The following is a 27746-nucleotide window of genomic DNA, read 5'->3' as shown; positions in this document are numbered from 1 at the left end:
AATGTCCCACACTTATCCACCACTGTACTTTGATGCTTCTCAAGTGATATTCAGAGTTTGGGGGTGTCCAGATTCATGCACAGTGAGTGGCTATCAGGGAAAAAAGGTACCTGCTGGTATCACAGGAGCCTAAATCCCATATTTATATTTCTTTGTAATTACAATTTTTTTAATGTAATAATTTACCCTTTCTTTTATGTACTGCCCATCTCTAACAGTATTACACCTAAAGAAACTGAACTCTAGTCAACTGTTAAATATATTTACTCTGGGAATCATTCTTTATTCCATTATATTCCCTACTATTATTTTTTCTCTATCTGAATAGCAGTAATTCAATTAATTCATGTACATATTAAACATAATCCAAGATATGAATTCAGATACACTGTAGTGTTATAGATCAAGTATAACCCTTAAAAACAAAGCAGCTCCTACTCTTTAACTCTTTCCAGCACTGAAACAAATTCATTCACAGTGTGCATAAATTCAAAATTCATATTGACAAATGTCAGCAGGATCACCAATCCTCATCATAAAACTTCTCTATTATTTTATAATTGTACTTTAAAATTATTCCTGATGTTCTTAAGTCCTTGATTTTTGTATTCAGTCAGAGCATATGGTTCCAGTGTGTTACAGAACACGGTTTCAGTTTGTGGGTCCTGTCACTGCTCTCTGGAACACTGTAGATAGGATACCAAATACATCTGTTATTTTTCTTTAATTTGCTGACTTTCACATTTATGCTGCACAAATACTCAAAAATACATTATTAGAAATATTTTATTTACTATGTAATGTACCATGACATTTCCATACCCTTTGCAGAGCGGGGTTACTCTAATTTGGGTGTGGTAGACCAACAGGAGAGAGAAATCAGATGTGAATCCATGTCTTGTCTGGAAGTAAAAGGAGAAGAGTAATTTTTACATTTTTAAAATGTCTAATTATTTCTATGCAAACCAAACAAATTGCTATATAAATTTATAGATTTTTTTAAAAATGTATAAATTAGGTTAGTTTTTTCTATTTTAAAAAGTCCTAAAAAGTGATTAAAAAACAAAAAGCTTTTACTAAAATATCTGATTTTTGGTAAAAATACCACTTTCAGAAGATAGCATGAGAAGCTAAACTCTTGCCTGGGTAAAGAGCAGAGCTGGATACCAGTGCTTTTAATGGTTCAACATCCCAGCTTTTCTTCACGTGGAAGTATTATTTCCTCTTACTTGATTAAAAAAGAAGCTTCAGCACACTCAGCATTTCTTTTTCACTGAAAGTGGTGCTGTCTCTTGCTTTCACATTTTTGTCCTGTGAAACTCGTGTGTTTATGTAACTTCTATAGAAAATAACTGGGCCTGCTCTTGCCCAGGAGCAGCCGCAGGACTCGCCGTCCGTTCCCTCGAGCCTCGGGCTCCTCCTGAGGGCTGAGGGTGAGCGCGGGCCCCGCTCCCTTCCCGCTCCCTTCCCGCCGCCCGGCTCCCTCCTTCCCGGCCTCCCGGCGGCACCGCGGCTTTCCAGCCTGCTCCAGGACGGGTTTCGGCTCGGGGAAGGGACCGGGTGAGGCTGGCACTGGGAACAGCTGCCACAAAGGCGAGCGGGAGCCTCCAGGCCCAGGCTGCGGGCTGCCTCTGGCTCCTGCCCTCGCTCCGCTGGGCAGTTAACCAGTTCTTTAATGTGTCCGTGTGCTCCAAACGTCTCGCCTCGTTAACTGGCAGGAAATTGTTGTCGTCTCTCTTTTCCCAAACTTTTCAGAAGTGGCACCTCACTGCAGAGCTATTAAGCCACTGGAAGAAATGTCAGAAAGGTGCGGGCAGGAGCCAACGAGGTGGATAACGACGGTCATTATGAGCACAGCTCTGCAGGTAGGACACCGCTTGTGAAGACCAGCATCTGACTCACTGACTCAGGGAAGGCTGAAAGAAGAAATTACTATATTCTGTATATGGAAATATTTTATCCAATGTCAATGAATACAGTTTTTTTCAGGATAAAACGGATATTAGTCTGAAGCTCTTTCTATTAGAATACTAGGGGGTTTTTTGTGTGCAACTGTATTTTCTCGTAGCTACTTCCATATCTAGTTAGTATTCTTGCCACCTGCTATTCTGAGTTACACTGCTTAAGGATATTCTCCTGACTCATCGTTTTTGCACTGCACTGATGCCTCTTTCAGTTTGCTCTATAAATAATTCCATCAGAAAATTTGCTGAATTTTCTGAATTTCTCCCTAAATACTTCATATTTTCCTATACAGTATCAACATGGGGGTAGACAATTACTCTGTAAGTACATAATTCAGTTTAAAATACTGAGGCTTATAGATATTAATATATATTTTTATCTGGTAACATCAGAAGCCTTGACTCTGTTCCCAAGTAAAGTGAAAGGGTATGTCAAGGAGCTGGTAATTAGCTTCTGCAGCTGAGGCCAATTTCATGCCAGCTGGCAAGAATGTAGAGCTTTGAGAGCTTTGATTCACAAGCAAGGATGTCTTATGCTAGATGGCTGACAAGGTTATCACCCCATCTCCGCTGTGTAAATGGGTGAACCATGTTGAAGTAATTCCTAAATTGCTTCATTTTAAAGCCTGTACTTACTTGCCTGCTCATTTTGGAGTTTACAGCCTGTAAACTGTGCATCTTTGTACCATAATATGGTGAGAGGTAATGGATGGCAGTGATTTCATCAGTTGTACCGGCATAACTCACTCCTACCCCCAGCTCTACTCAAAACTACTCTCTTTGTAAGGGCTCCCCATAAGCAAAGTGATGGAGGTAACTGAATACAAATCCAAGATGGCTTTTCTGTATCAGTCTTGGTTATGAGCTATCATTTTCATATAGCTGTTATTTCTATTTGTACATTAAATAATTCAGCAGTGGCTTTGAAGCTGAGATTTTTTCCAAAATGTAGCAAAACCTTAGAAGCAGTTGCCACTGAGTGTTCCGTTTCCAGACCAATTGAAAGCGTGACATTTCTGGCTAATGCCTCCTTCAAGGTTCACTTGCAATCCAGATTTTCTGTTGTACTCTTCCACTAAATCATGGCACTTCCCTATATAAGCAGGCTGGCTGTGTTTTGAATGGGTAGGTTAAAGAACATGTTATTAGCTAAAAAGGTTCAGTGATTTAACCTTTAATATATGCGTGTGTGCAGCTTCTGTGGAACATACTGCAGAAATGCTTTTTGCAGGCTGAAAAATACATCCAAACACAGTCTATTCTGTAGATGATTATACTGCATAGTGCAGTGTTCTAGTTTTCCTGTGGGGATTGCATTCTGTCAAAAAGCTTTCAAGAAAATCAAGTCCTATACAGAATATCTGAACAATTTTCCAGCTGAGATGCTGACATCTGTGAAAATAATGCAGCCTAATTAACTAGAGTCATAGAAACACACTACTGTATGATCCTCACTTCTGCAAATCCTCCTTTAGCACATCTTACCAAAACAGAGTGTAAAATGTTTGAGCTTTATGCATTATGCAAGAGTTTCCTGAGACAAACTGAACATACACATACAGAATTGTTATTCAAGTGTTTGTAACTTCCAGTCAAATACTTCAAAATTTCCTTAATTGATCATGTTTAAAATTTCAGTACTTTTTAAATTTTAAGTGGAATAAAAAATACTTTTTGAACAACAGTGCCAAAGGTCTATCTATAGTGGTTCAGCTCATGCTTTAAGACTATTTCTAACTTGCTGGCTGAACTTTCAAAATAACCTTTTAAAATTTTAGGATCATGAAATTTCCACAGTTCTACAGAGGCAACAACACCGAGTTCGATATTCAGAATCAGTGGAAACTGGATCTGTGATTTTTCCTCTTTCTGGTACAGTAGTTTAAAGTTTATGCTTTTAAATCATAAAATCGAAAGAAGTACAAAGGCCAGTCAGCTTGGTTGTGGGCTACTCTAAACTGAATAAAACCTGCCTTGTTGTGCAGTAGTGGAAGGAGCTGTGCTATCGTTGTATGCAAATCAGAGGATGAAACAGATAATGTTGGGGACACTTTCACTGTATTTTAGTTTTTTGGACGCATTATAGAACAGCTACATGAGATTTGGTGATCATCAGCTCAACTGTTCAGTAAATTCATGTTATAACTGAGCAAACATGCTTAATGTTTGCTTAATTCATGTTATAACTGAGCAAACATGCTTAATGCCGCTAACATGTAAGTTGCCATCAAGATCTTTAGTATACATGGCTGTAAATGTAAGTGAACCTTTGGCTTTCAACTTCCAAGTTGAATTTGCACAGCTGGTGTAACAGAGGAGGTGAGGAAAGGATTATTTGAGTGGATTTGATTAGGAAATCACTGAAACTGTAAACATGAAATAGCTGGTTTTCCTTTTTACAACAGATGTTCTAGACACATAGATGAGATACATCACTTTTCCTGAACTTTGACTAGCACACATTTAGATAGACTTTTGTATGCTCAGTTGTTAACCCTCCTGAACTTCAGCTTTAACTTTCCCTTTCAGAACAACTTGACAGAGCTATAAGTTCATTTTTCATGGTAGACAGTTCAGCTAACTTGTAAGATTTTACAACTGTTTCTTTCATTTAGAAACAGGACTTCCAGAGCCTTTCAGTCAGCCTTTGCATTTGCCCCAAATTCATTCCATTATAACAGTTGCTTATTCCTGAAGCACGTGCTCTCAGAGGCATTCAGATCTATCTACTTTGAGTGGATCGAAGAGTTGATGGGTTTTTGATGTTATAGTAGAAAAATAACCTGAGATATTTGTAGTTTTATCTTAAAACTGCTAGTCATCACTGGCCAAATCTATCAGTGATGTGGAAATTCATTCATGTTCTGTTCCATTGCATTTTAAACTAATGGTTGCTTTAAGAATTGTGCTTCCCAGTTTGTGGTGAGAACTTAATCCCATTACTGCCATGACCTGTACACTTACAGGAGTCTCCTCAATAGGCATTGCATTTATACTGTCAGACACTCAAGACTTGCTTAGGACAGGGGAAGAAGAGTTTTCCAAAAGAATTCAGAAGTTCATAAACATTCATCGGAACAGCTTTTTGGTTTTGTCAGCTGCTCTTCATGGACCAGAAGAATGGAGCGTCATGTTCAGGATTCAGAGAAGGTACGATTTCAACATCAAACTGAACTTTATATTGCTAAGAAATGAAATAGCAGTCTTGGATTTGGAAATATTAATTTAGGAATAAATAGGACAAGAGGCAATGGACAGAAACTGATGCACAGGAAATTTCACCTGAATATGAGGAAGAACTTCTTCACAATGTGTGTGACTGTGCACTGGAACAGATTGCCCAAAGGGTGTGGAGGCTCCCTCACTGGAGAAATTCCAGAACAATCCGGATGTAATCGTCTGCAGTGTGCTCTAGGATGAACATGCTTGAGGTTGAAGTTGACACACTGTGGTCAGTTCCAACCTTACCCTTTGTTAATTATTTCAGGAATACACAAATTTTATTTTACTTATGCACCATAAAAAATTATTATTATTTGTTTATTAACAGCAAATAAAAAGAATACCAAGTGGATCAATCTGATGCATCACAGGTAACAAAAGAGGATGTTCCTCAAAACATAGCAAATTAGATTCCTTTCAATCATTTTAGGGCTATGTAATATAATATAATTATTTTAAAATTTTTTCTTGCATTGGAAATTCAGAACATTTTCTTAGCTCTGTAGCCATATTTTCATGGTCATCTTCAAAACAGAACAGGCAAGTTTACATCACGAGACAAGGCTTTATTGTAAAGTGCAGATTGTTTACCTTTTAAAATGTTTACTTGGAACAGCATCTATTACACTGTGCTAGAACAATTAAATAATCAGTGTTATTTTACACCAAAAGTATAAAAGATACTAAAACTGGTTTGTTTAAAACTTTTATCTCTGATTTCTAATGAAGTCTGAAAACTGCCATATTTCAGTACATACCTGCTGACAACAGCAATTGGGTTATGCTCCATGCTTGTAGTCAGAACTATTTTCTTGTAGGTACAGTAGCCCTAACTGCAGTTGATTGTCACTCTTGGCCTCAAAGAAGTGACTATTCTAATAAAGTCTTTGATCTTTACCTCCTTGAGGTAACTAGCACCAGTTTCATTAAATCCTGGGCATACTGCCAAATGCTGATGAATAAAGAGTGTATGAGATAAAATATAAGAAATCTATTACCCGTTTGTGAAAACGCTGTAAATTTTCATGAGAGGTTTTAAAAATTCAGCCACCATTCAGCAATTCACATTATTCAGGTGATGGCAATGCTAATTCTCAATCTACTTTGTGGTTATGTGCAATGGGTCTTGTGCACATGCTGATCACTAAAATGCAATGTTTTGGAAATGCATTCATTTGGCAAGTCAGTAGTTTTATTATAATAAAAAATGTTTCTTCATTGCAAGCAATATCAAATTGATGTTGACAAGGGACAATTATATAAATATATATATATATTTATATGCATGTGCTTTTTTTACTACCTGGCAGCTTGAAGTTCTGCTATTGTTTGTAAATCACTGACTGAGCTTCTCCTAGTGGGGTTGAAACTTGTGCCATGTTCTTTGAAATTAAAAGCCACCTGTTGGATTTGTTAAAAAAAAAAAAAGCCCCTTAGTATCATCAGGTTGTCTTTTATTACTATTTCTTTCTGCTTATCTATGGCTTTGCTACAGTTGGGGAAGGATTATTTTTTTGTTATTATTAACAAGAAAATTAAAGGATTCTTGTTAACAACACGAACACTTTATGCAGAATTGTGTATAGCATGGTGGAAGTGGGAGAAAAGTAATGTTTATCATAGCAGCTTAAATAAGCTAAGAAATAACCTCAGTACATCTGTATGGTACGTTTTAAACACCTTGGAGGAAAGGCCAGCCATGTTAAAATTTCCAGTATTCTGTCCATCAGTCAAATTAATAACACTAAATTTAGACCTGCTGTTATTGGAAGCAAAGCTATTTATAGAAATAGATTTTCATGTATCTAGTTAAGTACATGTAATTATTTAGTTGTTGCACTTTGTTCATCCATGCTTTGTTTAGCCCATTCCAGTATTTGCAAAATTGCATCAATTTATTTCCCTAATCCCTAAATGTAAATCCAACCATTGTTCCTACATCACATTTTAGCAAAATTCACCAGGGACCTGAGTGCCTATGCTTAGCGAAGGACAGTTCCTGTAACATTTATTTTTGCTAATTAGGAGCAAGGGCAGACAAGTTCAGATGAGATACCTTACCAGCAGGAGGTCTTAATGTGAATGAGTCCAAGTCATCAGACAGATTGCAGGGAAGAACAGGTGGCAGGCACAAGGGGAGGTCACAGGGGACTATGCAACTGAGCAGCTGGGCACTTCATCTGCATTATTTAAATTCATTTTGGTTATTTAAAATTCCTCATTCTTTGTTGTGAAGTCCCTCTCCTGTTTTAGCTCTACAACAGAAAACAGCAAAGGTAACGTCATTGTTATAACACACTTAAGGTGTAATTCTGAGGGAGAGGCTCTGTGCTTGCCTAAGCTTTGATGTCTCTCTTCCATAACCATGAATGACAACTCATGTTACTATTTTAAATCTTAAGATCCTCTTCTCAAGAATGAATGCATATGAATAACACTATTTATAGAAATAATTCATTTTAGGTTAAAGTATTGAGTGAACAAGTCTTTACATGAAAGTAGTGGAATTATCCCATTATCTTAATTGTGTCTGGAATACAGGTTGTTTTATTTATAGTACACTACAAAGATTTAGTTCAGGTTCTGAAGTATTTTTAGCACAGTGTTGTTAGATACTTTGCTGTGTTCTTTCACAGCCATAAATACAACCCAAATATTTTTTACTGCCACTGAGAAGTCTTCAGCAATATCACAGAAGAGGGTTTAGCTCTCTCTGAATGCACACATGCTTAGGAAGTGCTGATTGGTGGTTGAAGAGACCTAGATAAAGAAATGAGCCCTTCCAAATCCCACCTAAATAAGTCATACAGAAATGGGACAGATGGCTTTACAAACAGCATGAACGCTGCACTTGCCTTTCAAGATAAAAGCAGCCTTCTCTGTAAGTAAAACTGCACACTAAAAAGCTGTTTACATCATGTGGGAATGCTGTTTGAGTTTTGTGGCATAACAAATTAAATACATATTCTAAAAGTAACCTTATTTATTTTGATGTACAGATTCTTGGGCACCAATTTACGTGTAATACCAGTTCATAATCCTGCTGAAACTGTTAAATTAATGCTAACTATGGCTAAGGTAAGTCCAGTTGCATACACTTAAAAATATTACTGTATTACTGAGGAAAAGCCAAGAACTATAAAATACTTGGTTTTCCTTAATGGAACCTTTTAGGTTATTCTGACCACAATCCATTAATACACTAAGGTAGGATTGATACTCTGATGCATTAGCTGAGTCTTTACCATTAAAGGTAACTTAATAGCTCTTAGTAGCATCTAAGAAAATAAATTAGATAGTTAAGAGCTTTTTTTGCTCTTACTTACCATTGTTAAGTTAGGATGTCATCATTTACTGTTAACTCCTGTTCAAATACTATCACCTCTGTGTACAGCATTCCTGAACACCTACTTAAGAACACACAATTCAAATTTCACTGGTGAATAATTTTGCATTTCTACTGCTGGAAAAATAAAATGTTGAATATTCTATTACCTAAAAGTCCCTGTGTTCTACTAATATTATTTTTCTTTTCTCCAAGGTTACTTCCAAACCAGGAGCAGATGATACTCGTTGCAAAATGGAAATGACAAAAGCCCAAATAATAGAAAAAAGTCCAGTTCGGAAGATGCTTCAGGAGTACCAATCGCACTGTAATTAACTTAATAGTTGGGTTTTTATTCATAAATAGAGTTGCTACATTTTAAACAAAATATAGAATGTTCTTAAAAATATAGTTACATTTCAAAAAACTACATTCAACATATGCATTTGGAATGAAAATTCATATTAAATAGCAATACAGTGAAAAAATAGCATACTCGATACCAAATGTGCTTTCCATGTAGGGAAAAAAAGTCGTTGAGCTGCACTATAGAAAAGTCATCCTTGCTTTTAACTGGGTTCTGATCTTAGAGGCTTATCTGTTTATTAATAATTCCCCTAAATATTTACTGTATCTTAAGGAAAGCTGTATTATTAAAGATAAGGATGATCAAAGCAATTCCAAAATACAGGTATCCCTAAAAACAGCAGCTGTATGTATACAATCTTACACTATTTTTTAAACACAAGTGTTATCAGTTATGTTACTAAGTTCTAACATCTTATTTGGCTCAAAGTTGATATGTTTTTCTTTAAACCTGGTTCCCTTTGCCTTTCCTTTTGTTTTTACTATTTATAGATTGTATGTTCTGTACTGTTATCTATCTATACTTTACACTCCTGCAAATAGAGAAGCTTGTCTGTCAACATTAAAATGTGCTAATAAAAGTATCTTCTGCTTAATCAGGACTTTTTAATTATTGGTTCTTCTTGATAAAAATTTTTGTAATTCACAACACCAGACAGCAACTATTACCCAACAAATTCTGAAATTTAAAAAAAATAAATGCCTAACCATACCTCCTTGCCACAGAGCACACCCCTGCTTTTAGTTTTCAAACATAAGAAAAAGCTCACAATTCTGAAGAGGAGTAAATAGACATTATCTGCAAATGACATGCAACAAGAGCAAAAGAAAATAAAAAAGAACAGCAACAAGACTTATGAAGAGCAGCATTTGCAGTTCTTCTGGAGGCCACTCTAAATTGCTCTTCTTTAAAGGGCCATAGCATCCCTTGCAACTGAAGTCTCATAGTTCAGATGTTCTTTTCAGGAGTATGGTAATTCAAACACTTCACTCCCTTAACTATTTTCATCCATTACAGCTTTTGTTTTCACTTCAATGAGTTCTTCTACTCGAGCTAGAACACTTTCTATTAAATCAAATGTAAAGAGAGCTGAGTGTAAAACCTGAAATGACAAGAAAGATGAGTGTTATTTTTATTATTTTTTTTACCCATTTTACATTTACTTTTATCTCCAGATTAAAAAAAAATAAAAGTGACTGAAGGGAAGTGCAAACTCACTTGAAGCTGCATTCCGGTAGTCATGGCAGGCATCTTTTCCCCACTAACAGTTACAGAGCAAACTGTGTTAGAACTGTGTGCCTCTGTAGAAGAAATCATGAAGAAACTAACATGACTCTTAGAATTAAAAGAATATTTAAAATATCAGCATTTCATGACAGTAATTGTTAAGAACAGAAATCTAGGGATTGACGAAACATATGACAGAGAGTCATAGAGGAAGACAGTTGGATTTGGATGATATATTTATAACTTTGTATAACACAAACGCCTATATTACTAAACAGGCAAGATCTGTAACTGGAACCAATTTTATAGAGCTCACATGATCTTTGAAAGGAAAAATAAGATGTTATCTGGCCCAGTTTTGATACATTTTTAGTATTTCCACATTCAGGGAGATAGTAGGAGGTTCTTTAGCTTGACTTAATGAATCCGGACATTAAATACTTATTTTATTAAGAAAAGGCTGCAGGCTTCTCTGCAGCAAGCTAAACTACAAGGACAAGTCTGAAATATAAGGGGAAAACCTCTTACATGCAGACCACATATTTTAAATTCAATGTAATGCTTACAAAGATTAAACACTAGGGAAGAAAGCTGAACCATTTACTCTTACAAGTTCGATGTTCTCTCCCAAGCTCAAATCTCTTTATACTTTGTCAAAGGCCAGAGAAGTGTAAGAGGGACTTAAGAAAAAGCTTCATGATTAATTTTGAAGGATTCCCTTCAGAAAGATATCCACAGGTTGTCTTAAGAAAAAAATCCTCTTCTTTGACTCATAAGTACATAGTTTGCAGCAGAAGAGGGTAAGACCAGGGGCAAAAAGCTGTATTGACATTTCTAGTAGCAGACACAAATTCCTTGGGCTATCTTAATTATACTGGAGACCACAAGGAACAGAGGAGCTGACATACAGAGAGATGGCCTAAAGCAGCTACAGCTCTTGTGCCCCATGCAATGTGTCTGCTTAACCCAGAGCAGAATCTGATTCTGTGTGTCAGATTTAAAAAATAATGTATTAAAAAAAAAAGGGAATGTAATGCTTCAGGCTTTAGAGAGCACGACTTATTTTTTCTCTTGTTAACCCTCCCACACCTGGTACAAAACCTAAGGGTTATGTGTTCAGAGAAACTTGGATTCTCCTTTGTAACATTAAAATCAAAAGTAAAAATACATAACAAGCTCTGAAGGTTTTCATGTGACAGTTCTGTCAGGTTTCCATAAGATCTACAAATGTGATGACAGATAAGTTCAGATTTTTCTGATCAATTATGAAAATTTTTAATTCAGCAACTACTGAGTTATTATTTGAAGTTTGGAATAGTATCAACAGTTAAATAAATCTTGATCTATGCAGCATTCACCAGTTCCTCATTTCCAAAGGATTACTGAAGTTTCTAGATATGAACAAAGCTAAGAACAAAAAACCAACAAAAGCCAACCTTTTCTGTTCTCTTTCTTATTTTTTATTTCCGCTTCATAATGTGCTTTTGACATATTGAGTCCTACACGCAGTGGTTTTAAGAAATTCTGCTCTATCTTGCCAAGTGTGGTCCATACACCAGTCTAGTCAAACAGAAGAGAGAAGGTTATGAAACAATTTAATGAAGCATTGCAATACTAAGCTTTTGAGCATGAGATTTTTGACTAGTCTTTATGACACACTTCTGTGGTGGGGGGAAAAGAGAAAAAAAAAATCACTCATGCATTTAAGGATGAGCAGCACTGTGATGGATATTTAAGCTCCTCTTTCTCTCCCTCATATTATTTGTTGATTGGCCGATGAAGCAATCAAAAAAAAAAAAGGGTGCAGAGGGAGGGAGGACTTAGTGTGTAGACTGGTAACTACAGCAATGGAAATGCACATTTTCAGCTTGTTCTTGTAAGCAAAGCTGCAAGAGCCTTGATGCGTTGGAGGGGAGGTTCTAGGCCCTTTCTCAGGCTAGAATCTCCACAGCAAGTAAATGGCAGCTGTAGGCTCCTCACAGATAATTCAGCAGTAAAAACATAGAGAAAATATTTAAATTAACATGGTATTGTGATGTCAAATTAAAGTTGTAATAAATATCATGCTTCCTGAATGTCTATATTGCATTTTAAAAGCACTGAAGAATGTTACTTGATATGCTACACTCCCATCCTTCAGCATGGTAGCCACAGTGGCAATGAAATTCTCCCCAGTTTGACATGGGTAGGAAGAAGGAGTTTACAATAATGGCACTCGGGAATCAGGAGGTGCAAGGAAAAGATGCTCAAAACCAAGGCTGCTCAGGGTTACAGAGAGGAAAATAAGCTTGGGTTTGCTACAAACTGCTGTAGAAGGAAACAATACAAAGCAGCCTTTGTGTCCTTGGACATAGGAGCCATTTATACAACTCCTTTCTTAAGGCAGTATCCTCAAAGGGCAGAATAAGGACAATAAAAACAAGAATTTTCAATATTAAAGAGTGAGTCCACTAACAACAGTGGAAAATTCACCAAATCTTAATACTAAATGACACATTTAACAGTTCAAATAAGACCAGTAATTACTTCCACCAGAATGTGGCTAAAAAAAGAACTTTCTAGAAAAATACTTATTTTAAACTTGATTAATGAAAATGCTTGTTACACAGCAATCAAAATATCTGAACTGACGTGAAAGGAGGCATTTTCTTTCTGCCTCACTTGCACTGTATGAAGAGAGACAGGGAGAAAGTCAAGAATAACTGACAGAGGCTAAATTTAAGGGAAAATCTTCAGAAGATGTGATGCTATTTTTTCCTTAAACTGCATGGGCATTCTTTTTGCCAGGTACTAGATAGCACTATTAGAGAAGCTGAGTGCTACTACATGTAGTTTTTTATTAAGAATAAAAGAGGAATTCTTACTTTTCTTACAAAGCTACGTATTTACATGTAACTGAGTAGACCATTATGACTACTTAATAGTAATCACCCCTTAAATATGACAAACAGATACAGTCTACCAATATTAACTAATTACATAAATAGTAAATTAGAAATGCACCCACTGAAAGCTCTTTTTGCTTTTCATTTTCATTACTGTTTCGGAAATCAGTACAAGTTATTTCACTGTTATTCTACTTAGATTAGTAACATTATCAGGCTTTACAAAACATATTCCTAGATCTCAAATTAATCTAAAAGTAGATCAAATTCTTCTTCTGTATTTTAGAAACCAAAAAAATTATATTATTGTATTATTATTGCTATAAAGAAATCCAGTTGGAGGTTTGAGGAATACCAGCGAATAAATAAGGAAAAATAATTTTTTCATTTGGGAATACTTATTGGGGTATGTGATTTTGTGGTGACATATTCTAATGTTGTAGACATAGATCACAGTTCAACAGGCAGAGTAAAAGGATTAGTTTGTTTATAGGAACACTATATATGCAAACAATTTCATCAAAACAAAGAAACATTTCAGTTATTTCCTAGCATCTTAATAAAAGCATCAGCTCTGGGGAACTAACCATTGCAAAGCAAAACACAAAACTCATGGTTTTTGAATCAAGGACAACAGTATTCATGTGACTCCACCTCTCAGCTAATCAATCATTTTCAGATCAAATAGTACATACCTGATTGTCACTTTCACAATCCTTAATGATCAAGTATCTCAGCAGATTTAATGATGCCATAATCCTGTGTATTAAAAACATACAGATACCTATTACCAGGATAGTAGTTTTTATTTTCCATTAGCCAGACATGCTAGGAGTATCCATTTGTACAAAAAGCAGCCACCCATCTGTTGAGCAATATAGCTCCATCTAGAGCACCAGTGTGTAGTGATGTCCATACGAAAGTTCACACTTGGCAAGTGAAACTGAAACTGTCATCAGAATGGAGACGGCTGGTGATTGTGAGGGAAAGATTTTCTCAAGAGACAGAACCTTATCACAGAATTTATAATATGTATCACTGGTGATCCAAAGTTCATTTAAAACTTGCGTGACAATTGTCTTTATTACTGAACTACTGAATTACTTTAGTACTGAATTTTTACTTTTGAGTGTGCTTTTTAAATTTTTTTTTTGCTTTTGTTTTACCATACTTTTGAGCAGAAATTATTTATTGTTTTCTCCAGATAACAAGTACAGTTAAATATCATACTTCTGGGCTTTTGTATGCCCAGATATGTGTTCATCTGGACATTATCTCCCCACTGATTTACAAGCCCAAGCATCATCATATTACTTACCATATAGGAAGATTTACCCTATATACACAAGATTTTTCAGACACATTTCAGTTATTTATTTTTTTTTAATGCAATTATTTACTGTTCAGGTGGATCTGTAATCCTACTCATGAGATACTGGATTCCCAGTACCAATCTGTAAAGCTGCCTCAAAGATGCCTTGCACTATAGGTTGCATCAGATAGTTGATATTCCCCTCTATCATATTAGACACCACACCACATTGTTTTTGTTCCTCCAACTGCTTCTGCAGAGATCTGACAAACTATAAATTCCTGAGGAAATAATGCTTTACCCATTAGTTATGTCATTTCACATCTGAAGTCTTACATCCTCAGGAAATGGAGGAGGACATTCTTTCTTATTGTTAAAAATTAATGTAATGGTATTGTGACATTCTCCTATGCAGACCTGGTTAAAGTAAGTGACCATTTCCATTTCTAGTTCCAAAACCTTAAAATACATTGATGTTGTCATCTCATTAATTACATGACAGCATACATCATTGTAGTAAGGTATAGACTTTTTTAACAATGAAGAAAGGAGAAAAGCTTTTAACTGTAATTACAACTCACCTGTCTGAATTTTGCAGAAGATCGGTCTCAGCACCTTCTGGAAGTGAAAGTACTAAATCTAGAAGGGAGATCAGGTGATGTCCCATAAACCAAATGTTGTCATACTCCTTTTGAAAAAAAAAATACAAAAAGTTCAGCTGAGTGCAAAATTTAGGTCTTAAATAATGTAACAATTACTCGCATAAACCAGAAAAGTTTAAAAAAAATAACCAGACACTGGAAGAAATGTTTTTTTAATATTGACCTGTGAGTGAAGTACATAAACCAGCCTCTTTATAATTTTAATATTATTTGTCTTTCTGACAGCCAAGAAAGAAATGGAAAGAATGTAGTAAGAAAATTGTGAGGCTGCATAGTAGAAAATTAATTATTTAGTTTTAATTAATTTTCCCAACTTTTTGGTATAATTATTATAAAATATGAGGTTAAAATGGCTTTGATCTAGCCCAGCTCTTCCTGATGGATTTATCATTTGCTAAGCACTCATAATAAAATGCTGACTGTCATCATAAATGCCAAGAAAAAACTAATAATTCTATCTGGACTGCAATATTTGAATTGTATTTTTAAAATGAGGAACTGTGGGGATAAAACAATGTACTGAGCAGTTCCACTTTCAGAAAGAAATCTATTTTCAAGCACAGAAAAGGTGCTTCTTAGAAAAGCAAAATAACTTCTTAGAAAAATACAATAGGATACTGCAATTAAAAATACAACTGTAAAATAACCTAAATATGCATAGACAGAAAAAGCCAAAGTAATGTTTTTAATAAAATTTTCTAATCTTCTCTGTCTTTTCAAAGTGGATTTTTTTTTAATGCATCACTCGAAGTTTAAGTTGTAGATATTTTCTCAACATCATCCTCATAGAATTTTGAGAAGGCAAGCTGGTTTTTACTGGTAACAGCCTCACCGTTAATGCCAAGTGAATCTGATCTTTTATATTTTTAATAATGTATCCTTCCACACCAGCATGGTTGCTTGTCTTCAGTAAACACCTTCAAACAAACAAAACAAAGATATTAACTCTTTAAAGCTGCCCATAGAGTTAGCTCAAAACTTAGATAACATTCACTAATTGGGAGTTTTACCACAGAAGAACAGTATGAATATGTAACCTTTAAACACTGCCTTACATAAGACAGCTAATTTTATATGAGGCAATTGAAATTCATAATTTATCAAAAAATTAACATAGTAAAATTAACATGGCTTATCAGATGGAAATTCTGTCAGAAATCACTGTATTGATGCAATTAAGCTGCTCTAGGGCCGATATTACACAATCTACAGTAACTTGGATGCGTACCTGAATAATGCATATTTTCCCTCTGTATCAAACTTGTCTATGAACAACTGCAAAATACTTAAACTCTTCTTTCTCTAAAGAAAACAGAGATGTTGATCAGATGAATTCTAAAATAATTCATTCAGCATTCAGAATCCAACTGATTTTACCTCTTAACATACCATATGCTCCATGGGACAAAGGGTCATAATTTTCACCAAATCCTGCAGTCAGAAAAAGGAAATACTATTTATAGTTACATATAGATTAATACATTACATCACTAAATCATTACATGACTAAAATCTACTCCAGACTTTAAAAAAACGAACAAAAAAACCCCAATGAGAATGCTCAGGTAATTATAGAAGATTCTCATCAGAGAAATTCATGCTAGCTTCAGTGGTCAAAATCCCAGGGCTGATCCATAGGAACACTGTTGTACTCTTGGTTCCAGGCAAGAATGTAGCCAAGCAGCAGATTGGCAAGAGCCAAAATGAGCAAGCACCACTTTTCAACTAAGATCTGTGCCCAGCTGCTTCAGGGACCTGAACATACACTGGTGTATTTTGTCACTGAAACTTCATGCTGCAGCAGGTAGAAAAGACAATCAATTCTGTCTAGCAAGACACTGAAGGTTTCAATTTAACAGCATAGGTGTATAAAGGTCCAGTAAGATGCCCTCTCTCAAATGCCTAGGGGACAGCTAGGTATTATTTCAAACTTTGAAGACTCCTGTACACTGTTTCTTATTACCTGAGGTACATTAATAAAGTCTCTGAATTCTAAATAGTGATGGTGCAGGCTGTTATCTTCCATTCTCAATAAACAGCTCTCAAACAGATCCTGCAGGCGAGGAAAAGAAAATAAAGATGCCAACAGTATGCACATATACAGGACATTAATCTATCAGCCTAACATTTCATGGCTAAAACAGCCTTCAATCATAAATACTCATTCAGATGTTGCAGGTTCCAAGCAGCTGCAATTATAAGTGATAGCTGTAATTTAAACAATTATGCAGGACTGCAAAGTTCAATAAATGCAGGCATTTGTAAGACTGAAGAATACTTAATTAAGCATCAAAATAATTCTGGGACTACTACCTGAACTATCAGTTATACCTCTCTTAGAAGGGGAAATAAAAGTTTTCCATTGCTTAAACTGAAAAAATAAAACATTCTAACATTGAAAATTTAATTTAATAAAACCACTTACAAGTCCTTTAGATAATACAGATTCTTCTGTTCTAGAAAAAAAAATCAAATTTGTTAATTAAAAAGACAGTTGATACTTCAGAAGAAACAGTAGAACAGAGGTTAACAAGAACTTCTCTTTCAACAATTTTCATTCTATTTTTTAAATATTGAATCTTCATTACTCTTCCCAGAGATTTTTAGAATAGACTTGCTGATGAGATATTGAACATTAGACCCATCTCTTCACAGCCAAAAATTACTTTTTTTCCCCTCAGTATTTATACATGCTCAAAAGCAGTGTCTTTTCCCACAGGTATTAAGACATTGATTACCAAAGACAATGGAATGGTAAGCAGTCAGAATAGGAAACTTGCCTTCCTTAGCAGTGCTAGAAGGCATTTGCCAGCACGGCTTATGGAAAGTGAAATAATCACAATATACAGAAAAGTTTGGTCTCTTTTAGAAAGCCTGACCTTTAATCATTTTGCATATCATACCAGAATACATTCAAATAAATATTTTCACACAAGTTGCCTTTGGTAATAATTGTTATAGAAGGGCAAGTAAGTATACATCCTAATTATTCTGCATTTGTTTAAGCTACTCATTTTACATTTGCAGCATAAAGTTTCTAAAAATGGTACCACAATAGAAGATGTTGTACATACATAGATACATAAGTGTTTAGACAACTTCTGCTTCTTAGTAATAGAAGCCATCTTGTAGTGGAACTTGACATTTTAATGCTCAAGTTTATAAATCTCCTCTGAACTTATCTATATTTCAAATTTGTTTTTAATGAATTACTGTAAAAGATCACCCCCACTATCTAGACCTGCAAATTCCACAAACCCCTACCTTTTCAGCAGCACTTCAATATGTGTCATATTGCACAGCAGAAGGTATGAAGGACTAGAAGAGAAGAATCAGGCAACATTAAACTGCATAAGCCATATACATTTGCACATAATGAATATATTTAAAAGGATTATTTTAAAGTATTCTTCTAAAAAATTAAAATATCTTTTTAAAACTGTGTATTTTTAAATAGTCAAAAAATTTAAGTCAAATCACTGTTAAGAACTCTCATGGTGAAACTGTCTATAGATGTGTAAATGAACAATTAATACACATTAATTTTCAGCACATGACTAATCATAATAGTTTCTTTTAAAGGATAGCTCATCTAAAATTAAACTACAATTGAATAATCTGCAGGAGTATGTTCTTTATATAACATAAGTTATGTTGACATAAAATTAAAACTACTGAAATATAGTTTTCATTCATAACTCTTCACAAATAATGTTCTCTTCCACTCAGAAAGAATCTTCAAAGTACAGACTTAAAATAAGTCTTACCTAACACAGTTAGGTAACCTAAAATAAGTCTTACCTAACACAGAACCTAAAACAGTTCTTACCTAAAAACCACTGGGAAGCATTCGACACCAAAATGCTGAACAAACATCAGATATGACAGACATGCCAAAGAATCGGCGGAATTCTTTCGCTCTATGTCTGCAAACTCCTGATTCTCCCAGTGTGGACTTTTGCCCTTGTGATGTACAAACACTAATGGTATCAATTCTCCAATGTTCCACAAAATGCCCTAAAAAATAAAAACTGATTTCCTATAGTTGCCTTTAAAATACCTCCATACCAATTAAGTTTTAAAGCTCTAACTACATTTACATACATTCTCTTGTACAGCATGCATAGAAATTACTATAAATTTTATGTTTATAATATATGTTAATATAAATATGTGATATTTATGATATATGCACAAACAAAAAAAATCCTGAAGGAAAAATAACTAGTGTTAGAAAAATGTTACTAAGATAACAAAATCAAGCACACAAAAGTTAGCAAAGACAGAATGAAGACTATCTGCAAACTCCTAGTTCAGCTCATTTATCCCCAATGCTATGGGTAACAATAGATTCATGAAAACATTATGTCACAAAATCTCTGTTTTTCAGATCACAGAATACTCAGTATTTTGGGGTTTTTTAATTAATCAATACAGAACACAACACTTAGCTGCTAAAGAAAAGCCTTGATTTAAAGATAGATTTGCTTTGTATGGCCTTTCTTTCCCATGATACACATCACAAGGAACACCTGGCATTTGTACATCAGAAACACTACAGTGGTTACTTCCTCATGTCCTTCATGTGGCTGAGGATATAGAGTACATATTATAGAGAAATGGGGAGATCAACATCAGCTCACTGTTCTGGAGTTGTCCAAACCCAGCATCCAGGATGGAACATTTTGGAAAATTAGGATTATACAAGATGTCATACAGTCAAAGCAGGACTTACTGACCTTAGCTTCAGTTCTCACTACCTAATGCCTTAAAGAGAAGTTTTAATTAATTCATAATTAGCATCAAAAACATGGTTTCAAACTGTGCCCAACAGGAAAGGCAAGACATATCTTACACAGCCCAGTAAGTCACCCCACTAACCAATACAGAAATCAAAATGAGCACTAGAACAAATTACAGGCAGTTGTGAACTAGATCACTGGTTCTGCACACACTGTAATTAATTTTGACTGCACTCACTGTAATTTCAGTTGCAAAATGCCGAAAAGGATGTTCTTCAATGCCCTCAAGTTGCTCAAGCTGAGCTATCAATAATGGGTATTGCAGGCTTTTCATACAGCTGAAAAAGAAAGGGGTGGAATAAATCACCAATATAGTCATAAATACAGACTATGATAGCGTAATTGATGACCAAGAATAATGCCTATATTCATATCAGCTGCTGCTATTCAAGGCATTCCAAGGAGAATAAAAAAACAACATCTCCTGTAGAAGCACTGCTTAGACTTCACCTCCAGACTATGATTATTCTCACTGCTGTAAATTTGAGAACAGAGGAATACCAACACAGCTTCAAAATGCAGCAACTAATAGTTCTTTACTATTTCCCTTAACTAAACAGAAAGCATAAATATATAAGGCCTATTTAGGGGTTCTTTGTCAAAATACCACATTAGTTAGACATATGTTAGCAGCATTATCAAACACTAAAAGATTATTTATTTGCTCCCCATATAATAAATGCCTACTATTAATTTTGTTAAGTTACAGGAAAATATAATACAGACATAAAATTCTCACAATTTTATTAATTCTTCTTTCAGCTCCATGTCATTGTATTCTGACGACTTTTCCATATTTTTAACAACTTCATTCACAAAAGGTTTAGCAAAGTCCACCACTGCATTACAACATTGACAGAGACCAAGTTTATCTTCTTGTATTTGTTGTTTTGTGTAGGGTACAGGTAATGGAGTGAGCTGATTCATAATCATGGCCAATGACAAACCCACTGAGTAGGCCTTCTTGTTCTGAAGTTTCAAAAGCACTGGGGGAAAGAAAATAAAGGGGGAAAGAACAGAAAACATTTTGAGACGTTATTACTTACTTAGTAGAGGAAAACGTAAAGAAAAACAATGTGACTAGGTAAGAAAACATTTTGTTTTCAGGGAAGGAGAGGGACTGATACCTGAAATCACATGAGCAAATCCAGCAAGACTAAACACCATCACCTAGTTTAATATACTGTAGTCAACATGGCCATACATTTGCAAATAATTAATATTAAATCGGTCATGCATTTCAAAGCTCATCCTTTCTACACAGCACCAGGATGAGGACCAAAACAAAATCTGCTTTTCTAGAACTGGGCTAAGTGAAATGATACATATCTGACCAGAAAAGGCATTTATTACTTGAGTCCTTTTGTGCTTAGCAAAACCAGAGACAATAGCCCAGCTTTTCTGCTGAGAACTGACTCTGGTTTTTACACCACAGCAAAAATAACAGACTTTCCCAGACTGAAGCAAGCAGCATCAGAGGCTCTCCACTTTAAGTGGACTCAATGCAGACTAATTGCAGATTGGCTATCCAAAAAACCACATGTTTCTCTTGTTAAACTCTAACACAGTACAATAACATATCCTGGAGATTGCTACAATCAGACTTCAACTTGATATACAACACCTGATTTCATCTCACAAAACAAAACAGAAACTACTGCTTGTTACCTACTTAAGAAGAGGCCAAACACAACCTTTTAAATTTTCATATGTAAGCCAGAATAACACTGCCCCCTCACCAATAAAGTATTTCAACATGCTTCAATCAAAATTAATTTTTATACTATAAAAAAATAGAATTGCATGTTTTAAAAGTCAAATAATGAAGAATTTCACAAATCCATGTGATTCCCTATTTCTGCTACAACAGCAGGAGTGCTTCACACCTCTAATCATAACTGTCATAGGACAGTTATACTCACGTTCAATTATATTTACATTATATTTACAGTTTACATTCTTGTAAATTATGAAAAATAGCTGAATATTGCTTTTTCAACTGATGCTATTAGTCCCATCTAAAATCTTTTTCTAACAGACCAATATAAGCATTAAATTTATGCCTTGTGTTATTTTGCAGAATATAATAGACTGTAAAGCTTGTCAGGACAGATGTATTCTGAAACCATTCCAGCAAAGGCTAAACTAAATTGATACAAAAATAAGAAAATAATTTAATTCAGAAATCACATGATAAACTGAATCCCACCTGTCTGCAAAGGCTGAAGCAATAACATGACAGTTTGACACACTTGCTCTCCAGAGGTCTGCTCAATCTGCTCAAGTAAACCCAAAAAAAGTTCCTTTGGATTGCAGAGCTGCAAGAGAGGAACAATGCATATTTTTAAATAACCATGGTCATAACCAAAAAAATTAATCACCTGCAAACTTCAATACAGAAGTTCCTGAATGTCAAGAGAGATCTGAACATTCAAGGTAAGATCTAAGAAAACAAATATGAAACAATAAGTACATGCCTACAATTAACATCTCCTGTAGAGCATACCTGTGTGTACATTTTCATATGAGCTGAAAACATATAATAGTAAAAACTGACATTAAACCTGATTTTTATGGGCTGTAAAAAACTCACAGTACCTTTGCAAAGTAATCCTTAGGAGCAGAGAGTGAAGTAAAATTTGAGTGTGAATTTAACTCAAGCTATAACGTTTGCAAGTTGTTTTTGGAGTGCATAAATGAAAGAGAATGAGATTTTTACAGGTTAAAACATTTTTCTGCTCCTACTCCAACAGAATCATCAGGTAATGATTCTCATATTGAAGAAGGGTGAATGATTTAAGGAAAAGACTTTGCAGAAAAGAACAATAAATACTATTCAGACACAGGTAAGTGGCAAATGGCAAGGTCTTGCAGAATGGTTCTGAAATAGCTAAAGAGAGAACATGAATAGAGAGACCTTAAATTAGATACTAGAAAAGATATTTAGCAACATACTGTAAGTTTTACTCAAGCCAGCTAACTCAGGTAAGACTGTGGCCTTCAGATCAACTTAGCTCATTTTAATGTGAAAACCACACCTCTGATGCTGAGCCTACTACTTCCAAACAGATCCCTAATCACTGACCATGCACCATGAATTCAGGATTCCCTGTACCTTTAAACTGAGAAAAGGGAATGTTAAACTAAGCAGATTATCCAAGTAGTGATGTAGATTCATTATGCAAATATTGTCAGAATCAAATTGGACCAATTTGTGTGTAACTGGCCTTTAGTATACTAACTTCATGGATTAATGATCTAGAACCCTTTTTGTGCAAAATTTCCCTAACGTTGTATCATAATCACGTATTTCAAAACCATACCTGTGCCAACTGTTCTAGTATCCTCAGGCAGTGTTCTCGCTTATCATCTTCTTGTTTATAGATGAAAATACATCTAACAAGAGGAGAAATGAGATTCCAACCCATATTCTTGATGATAACCTAAAAAACAGATTTTCAGAGAATAAACCAAAACTGGATGTCTTCTAAACCCAGAAAGATTGTACATATAAAGACTAAAAGCATAAAACACATCAGTATCCTGGTTGTAATCATTACTGTCACTGAATATTTAGCAACTGTTCCCATAATTTGACACACATTGTATTCTCTCCCCATACCTGTAAACACAACCGCATATTTTGTATCATTTTCTTCTAATAATTGACATGTCGATATAAATTAACATTGACATGTCAATATATACTTTTAAATGTCTATGACAATACATTTAAAACAAGACTGAACAGAGGAAGTGTACTGAAAGTACACTTGGACAAATTATTCATGTGGGCATTGAGATTTTCAGTTGTTACTCCGAACTCACAAAATTCAAAACCAGATGGTGAACCCCATGTAACATTGCTATAATATTCTACCCTTCACTTTCTTTCTGAACTTTCTGTTTATCTCTGTTCAATCCCAGCATCCCTAATGTCCACCAACATCAGCATTTCAAATTAGCATCAGCCTAGATGGCTCCTACAGTTGGCCAATATTATTATATCCATTTGTGGTAGGCTCACCCTCAACAGCAACTAAGCACCCCTCAGCTGCTTGCTTGCTCTTGTCCCTCAGTGGGATGGGGGCAAGAGTCAAAAGAGCAAAACAGAGTAGCTCCAGAGATAAGGACAATGTAATAAGTGAAAGACAAAAGACAGCAGGGCATGACAGGGCAATGATGCAGATCAACTCCCACAAGGAGACCAATGCCCAGCCAGCCTCCAAGCAACACCACTTTGGAATGGGTCCCCATCCGCTTGTCTTAACTGCTGGGCACGATGTTGTATGGTGTGGAATATCTCACTGCTTTGAGTCAGCTGTCGCAGCTGTGTCTCCTCCCAAATTCCCTGCTTACTGGGGGCAGAGTGAGAAATGAAGAAGGCCTTAATGCTGCACAAGCACTGATCAGCGGTAGTTGAAACACTGGTGTATTATCAGCACCTTTCTGGTCACAAATCTAAAACACAGCACTGCAGGCTGCCATGAAGAAAGCCAACTCCATGCCAGCCAGACCCAGTACACCATCTGAAACCCCTCTCCTGCAGAAGTGGGACACTGTTGCTTTCTCCTAATTATGATTTTCTGCTTCCTTTTCTCTTTGCTTCACTCACAGAAGCATTATTAATGGTTTTGTTGAGATTACCATGACTTGAGTTTCTGTGAGCTACCTGAATACAGAATAATGTGCACTTAACACAGGGCAACTTATTAGATATTCATATGTACAGCTCCAAGGGAAAATAGCTTTCCCTGTTCATAAGCAGTTTTCTATTTAATGATGTTAATAAACATTAATATGTAGTGCAAACTCACACTCACCTTGTTTTTCTCATTTTGAATTACTTCTAATAACTGAGCTGCATATCCATCTTCCAAACATTTCTGACCTGCTACCTGAAACAGATTAAAATCTTCTCCTTTGAAATCAGCTTCTTCCAGAATTTGCTAGAAAGAAAATATGAATGTTTAATTCTGAATTTATTAAAGTATAATAAGAAATAGGAAAATCTATGCTTTCAAAATTAAATGTAGCATCATTGTAACTTTTATACATTTTTAACATATTAAAAAAGCTACCAAGTTACTACAGAAGACAAGACAGTATTTTAATATCACTAAGTTTAGACTACAGCATTCTGTTTGAAAGAAGTGTCTTCTACAACAACCAGCTTTTGTTACTAGCTACAAGAGCACTTCTTTCTCCAAGAAGCAGAAATAATGAAGCATCTTGGGATAAGCACCACAGAGAAGTCTGGAAGAAATGAAATATGGAAGATGAACTTAGCTACCCCATGAGGAGTTCTACTAACAGCTGACTTTTCTTCTGAGGTCATTTCGACTTTAATTATAATATATGAAGAGAAACTCACACTACTTACACTTGTTACTTCTAAGGAAAGAAAACTACTTACACATCTTTGTATTATGGCTTGAAGTTCATCAACTGCCATTATAGTTTGACTGTGTTCTTCTGGCATGAAAACTTATTATAAAGAGGGCAGTATTATATCACATGAATTTAAAACAGAGGCTGAAAAATAATCACATTATCAAAAAAAAATGTTAATAGAGGAATAAGAACAACCTAGACAAATATTAAGACTACATAATTAGAAAATAAGGGAAAATTAATTTTTAAGAACTGTATGCCATATTATTCTACTCCCCATATTAGCAGGAGACAGTATTACAGACAGGAAACAAACAGCATTCTATGTACAGGGAAACAAGTTTTCAAGTACTATCTGGGTCATCTTAAGAAGTTTGAAGGTTTCAGTGAGTACTGTGGGCACATACATGGAAAACTGCAGCTAAAATAGAGCAAGTCTGGACTCACTGTACACCAAGTGTGCACACCCATGACACACTACATTTCCTGTGACTATTCTAACCAGAGGAGCTTCTGCTCAGCACTGACTGGAACACATTAACCCAATGTCTGAGATGTAAAGGCACTGATCCAAACACCATGCCAGCTGATATCAACAGTCCAGTCAAGATTACATATACAGTTTCATTTATTTCTTTCTAGTGTCTAGGTTGGACTAGTTCAGTGGCCTTTTACCTCTAGGCATTAAAATTTAAAATTTTCTTGCTATAAACAAGTAATTTACTTGAGTAATGTCAAGTATGTACCAAGTTTTATATAGCCAGGACCATAAATTACAAATACAATCATGCATGGTTATCCCATGTGATATATCATAGCAGAAGTCATAATCTTTATGGTTCCAAATAATGCCATGGGCCTAAACCTGGTTAAATGATCACTGTAAGTGTCAAGTACCCCTACACCTGGTTAATTAGGTATTCATCAAAACACAGACATCTCCATGCACTGTCCTCAGCCTCTCCTCTTACATTTGACCTAATCTGGCTGGGTTGATGCTGGTCAAACGCCAGCACACCTACATGAGATAACACAAGGAGAACAAACCTACCTGGATACTCACAAAAGGGGGGGCAACTCACAAAAGCTTAAAAGGCATCTCTGTGTAACCTTCTTTATTCAAAGAATAACTCACTTTGTATTCCTCACGACCCATTTTGACATCTGTATGTCACTGAAACCTATCCTTTCTAGCCTGTCATATTAACCAGGTACCACATGTTTTACCACACGCTGTACTATTTAAGCTCTCTGTTTTACAGACTGTTACTGATCCTGCCAAAACAATTTAGCATACTTTCGAACGCCAGCACTGTTCCATTTTCAGCCCTCAGTAACTTCACAATGTACTTACAGCCTTGAAATGCGCCTCAAGCACCCACCTTGTTGCTCCAGGGATTTAATGGCTAAGCTCGCAGATGGTCTCCGGCCTTAATACTTAATCCGGTTTCCAACTGAATCTTTTAGGAGGTTTCAGCGGCAAGTGGACAGGATCTGAATCATGTGAAACGTTCTATTAATACTCACCAAACTCCCTCCTAATAAACAGACACCCCAGCCTCTTCTCTGGGCAGTACAATACCCAGGCTGGGACGAAGAGGCTGCCAGCCTCAGCCTGTAACACACAGATGAATTAAAAACCACAGGGGACACCACCTCACCTCACTCCCTGCCGGACGAAACCCCTGAGCTCCTCGCTGCCGCCTCTCCCGGCCCCGCCGCAGCCGCGGCTCCGCCCCGGGTGAGAGGTCGGCGGGCGGAGCGGCGGTGATGGCGATGATGGCGGCCGGGACGGGCAAGCCCCGCCGGCGGCGCGCAGGTGGGTGCCGAGATCCGCGCGCCAGCCCCCGCACCCCCCCGCCAGCGCTTTGGACTCTCCTTGTGCCCCCAGACCGGCACAGCGGGGGACTCGCCCAACGCGCCATGCCGAGGGGAGCGGCGGCCCGGCTGTGATCGGCTCTGTGGGTTTCTGCCGGGCCGGCTGAGCACGGGGCCCTGATGAAGGGTGGGCTGGGCGAGGCGGGGGCGGCACTCGCCGTCCTTTCAGGCTGTGAGGGGCCAGCCCGCCCTGACCCGCTATGAGCGTCGGGGACGGGCTGTGATGGCGTTGTGCAGCTGGTCAGAGCGCTGTGCCCTTCCTAGAGCTCTGCGTCCTTCTTAGGGTAACAGCCCGGTATCTCCCTGCCTGTTGCCCTTGTCGTAGGGGAGCAGCTGCCCGGGGTACCCGAGTCGGGAGCTGGGTCAGGGCGCCATCCTCGGCGGCAGCGAGGGCGGCAAGAGCGGCTCTGTGTGAGGGTGCCGGCGTTGGACCTGGCCCGGAGCAAAGCCCTGCGGTGGGGCAGCTGTGGGGACGGCAGTGGGTGCCGGGGTAAAACTGGGCTGGAAGACGGGGGGTGTGACTGGCACAAAATCATTGTCAGAATGAGTTTTTCTCTTGGCTTTTTTGTGTGTACAGAACATGGTGAATGAGTGTATGAGAGAACTTGGGCCTGTCTGTTTTCACACTTTAAAAAGTGTGTCTAACTGGTTGCTGAATACCAGCTTACTGAAATCACAGCCATCAAAAGCAAATTACTAAGCAATTTT

General features: G+C 36.6%; 3 protein-coding genes across 18 annotated transcripts in view; 2 read left to right on the top strand and 1 right to left on the bottom strand.

Annotated features, from left to right (window-relative positions):
• Window positions 1-768: 768 nt before the first annotated feature.
• On the bottom strand, window positions 769-26977 carry GLMN (glomulin, FKBP associated protein). 14 transcript variants are annotated; one of them, XM_086901919.1, is made up of 26 exons: window positions 26822-26977; window positions 26543-26654; window positions 25183-25301; window positions 24590-24715; window positions 23090-23209; window positions 21976-22084; window positions 20506-20752; window positions 19945-20044; window positions 18794-18981; window positions 18229-18282; window positions 17390-17420; window positions 16928-17017; window positions 16354-16395; window positions 16193-16266; window positions 15797-15881; window positions 14884-14990; window positions 13686-13749; window positions 11542-11665; window positions 10097-10179; window positions 9591-9980; window positions 8513-8596; window positions 7248-7441; window positions 6490-6587; window positions 5247-5389; window positions 1143-1916; window positions 769-902 (listed from the first exon to the last, which is right to left on the bottom strand). In XM_086901919.1, exons 3-20 carry the CDS (start codon window positions 25246-25248, stop codon window positions 9873-9875), a joined length of 1818 nt encoding a protein of 605 aa, XP_086758045.1. In that variant the 5' UTR covers window positions 25249-25301; window positions 26543-26654; window positions 26822-26977; the 3' UTR covers window positions 769-902; window positions 1143-1916; window positions 5247-5389; window positions 6490-6587; window positions 7248-7441; window positions 8513-8596; window positions 9591-9872. The 14 variants fall into 14 exon arrangements, with proteins under 14 accessions (XP_086758045.1, XP_086758046.1, XP_086758044.1 ...); XM_086901920.1 differs by having other exon boundaries at window positions 7243-7441; window positions 8513-8593; XM_086901918.1 differs by having other exon boundaries at window positions 5247-5375; window positions 8513-8593.
• Window positions 1782-9473, top strand: C9H1orf146 (chromosome 9 C1orf146 homolog). Of its 2 annotated transcripts, none has more exons than XM_023932080.2 (5): window positions 1782-1865; window positions 3743-3836; window positions 4946-5114; window positions 8186-8264; window positions 8728-9473. In XM_023932080.2, the coding sequence occupies exons 1-5, from the start codon at window positions 1797-1799 to the stop codon at window positions 8845-8847; spliced, it is 531 nt and encodes a 176-aa protein (XP_023787848.1). In that variant the 5' UTR covers window positions 1782-1796; the 3' UTR covers window positions 8848-9473. The 2 variants fall into 2 exon arrangements, with proteins under 2 accessions (XP_023787848.1, XP_023787847.1); XM_023932079.2 differs by having other exon boundaries at window positions 4931-5114.
• The window catches only part of RPAP2 (RNA polymerase II associated protein 2), a 35200-nt gene continuing 34278 nt past the window's right edge, over window positions 26825-27746 (top strand). For both annotated transcript variants that reach the window (XM_086901914.1, XM_086901913.1), the window contains exon 1: window positions 26825-26979. In XM_086901914.1, the coding sequence (XP_086758040.1) occupies window positions 26931-26979 (49 nt within the window). In that variant the 5' untranslated portion in view covers window positions 26825-26930. The remainder of the gene's footprint in view (window positions 26980-27746) is intronic.

Source organism: Cyanistes caeruleus, chromosome 9 (assembly GCF_971803275.1).
Source record: "Cyanistes caeruleus chromosome 9, bCyaCae1.hap1.1, whole genome shotgun sequence".
Classification (NCBI taxonomy): domain Eukaryota; kingdom Metazoa; phylum Chordata; class Aves; order Passeriformes; family Paridae; genus Cyanistes; species Cyanistes caeruleus.
This window is presented reverse-complemented; position numbering and strand designations above follow the sequence as displayed.

Bases quoted from the DNA above. Each gene is read 5' to 3' on its own strand.
- GLMN (XM_086901919.1), bottom strand. From the start codon at position 25,248: ATGCCAGAAGAACACAGTCAAACTATAATGGCAGTTGATGAACTTCAA. The intron at 14,991-15,796 runs GTGAGGCTGTTA...TTTTTTCAAAAG, and splicing joins AGATTCACTTGGCATTAACG to GAGTATGACAACATTTGGTT. The intron at 11,666-13,685 runs GTATGTACTATT...CTGTTTGACTAG, and splicing joins ATTGTGAAAGTGACAATCAG to ACTGGTGTATGGACCACACT.
- C9H1orf146 (XM_023932079.2), top strand. From the start codon at position 1,797: ATGTCAGAAAGGTGCGGGCAGGAGCCAACGAGGTGGATAACGACGGTC. The intron at 1,866-3,742 runs GTAGGACACCGC...TTAAAATTTTAG, and splicing joins TTATGAGCACAGCTCTGCAG to GATCATGAAATTTCCACAGT. The intron at 5,115-8,185 runs GTACGATTTCAA...TTTGATGTACAG, and splicing joins ATGTTCAGGATTCAGAGAAG to ATTCTTGGGCACCAATTTAC.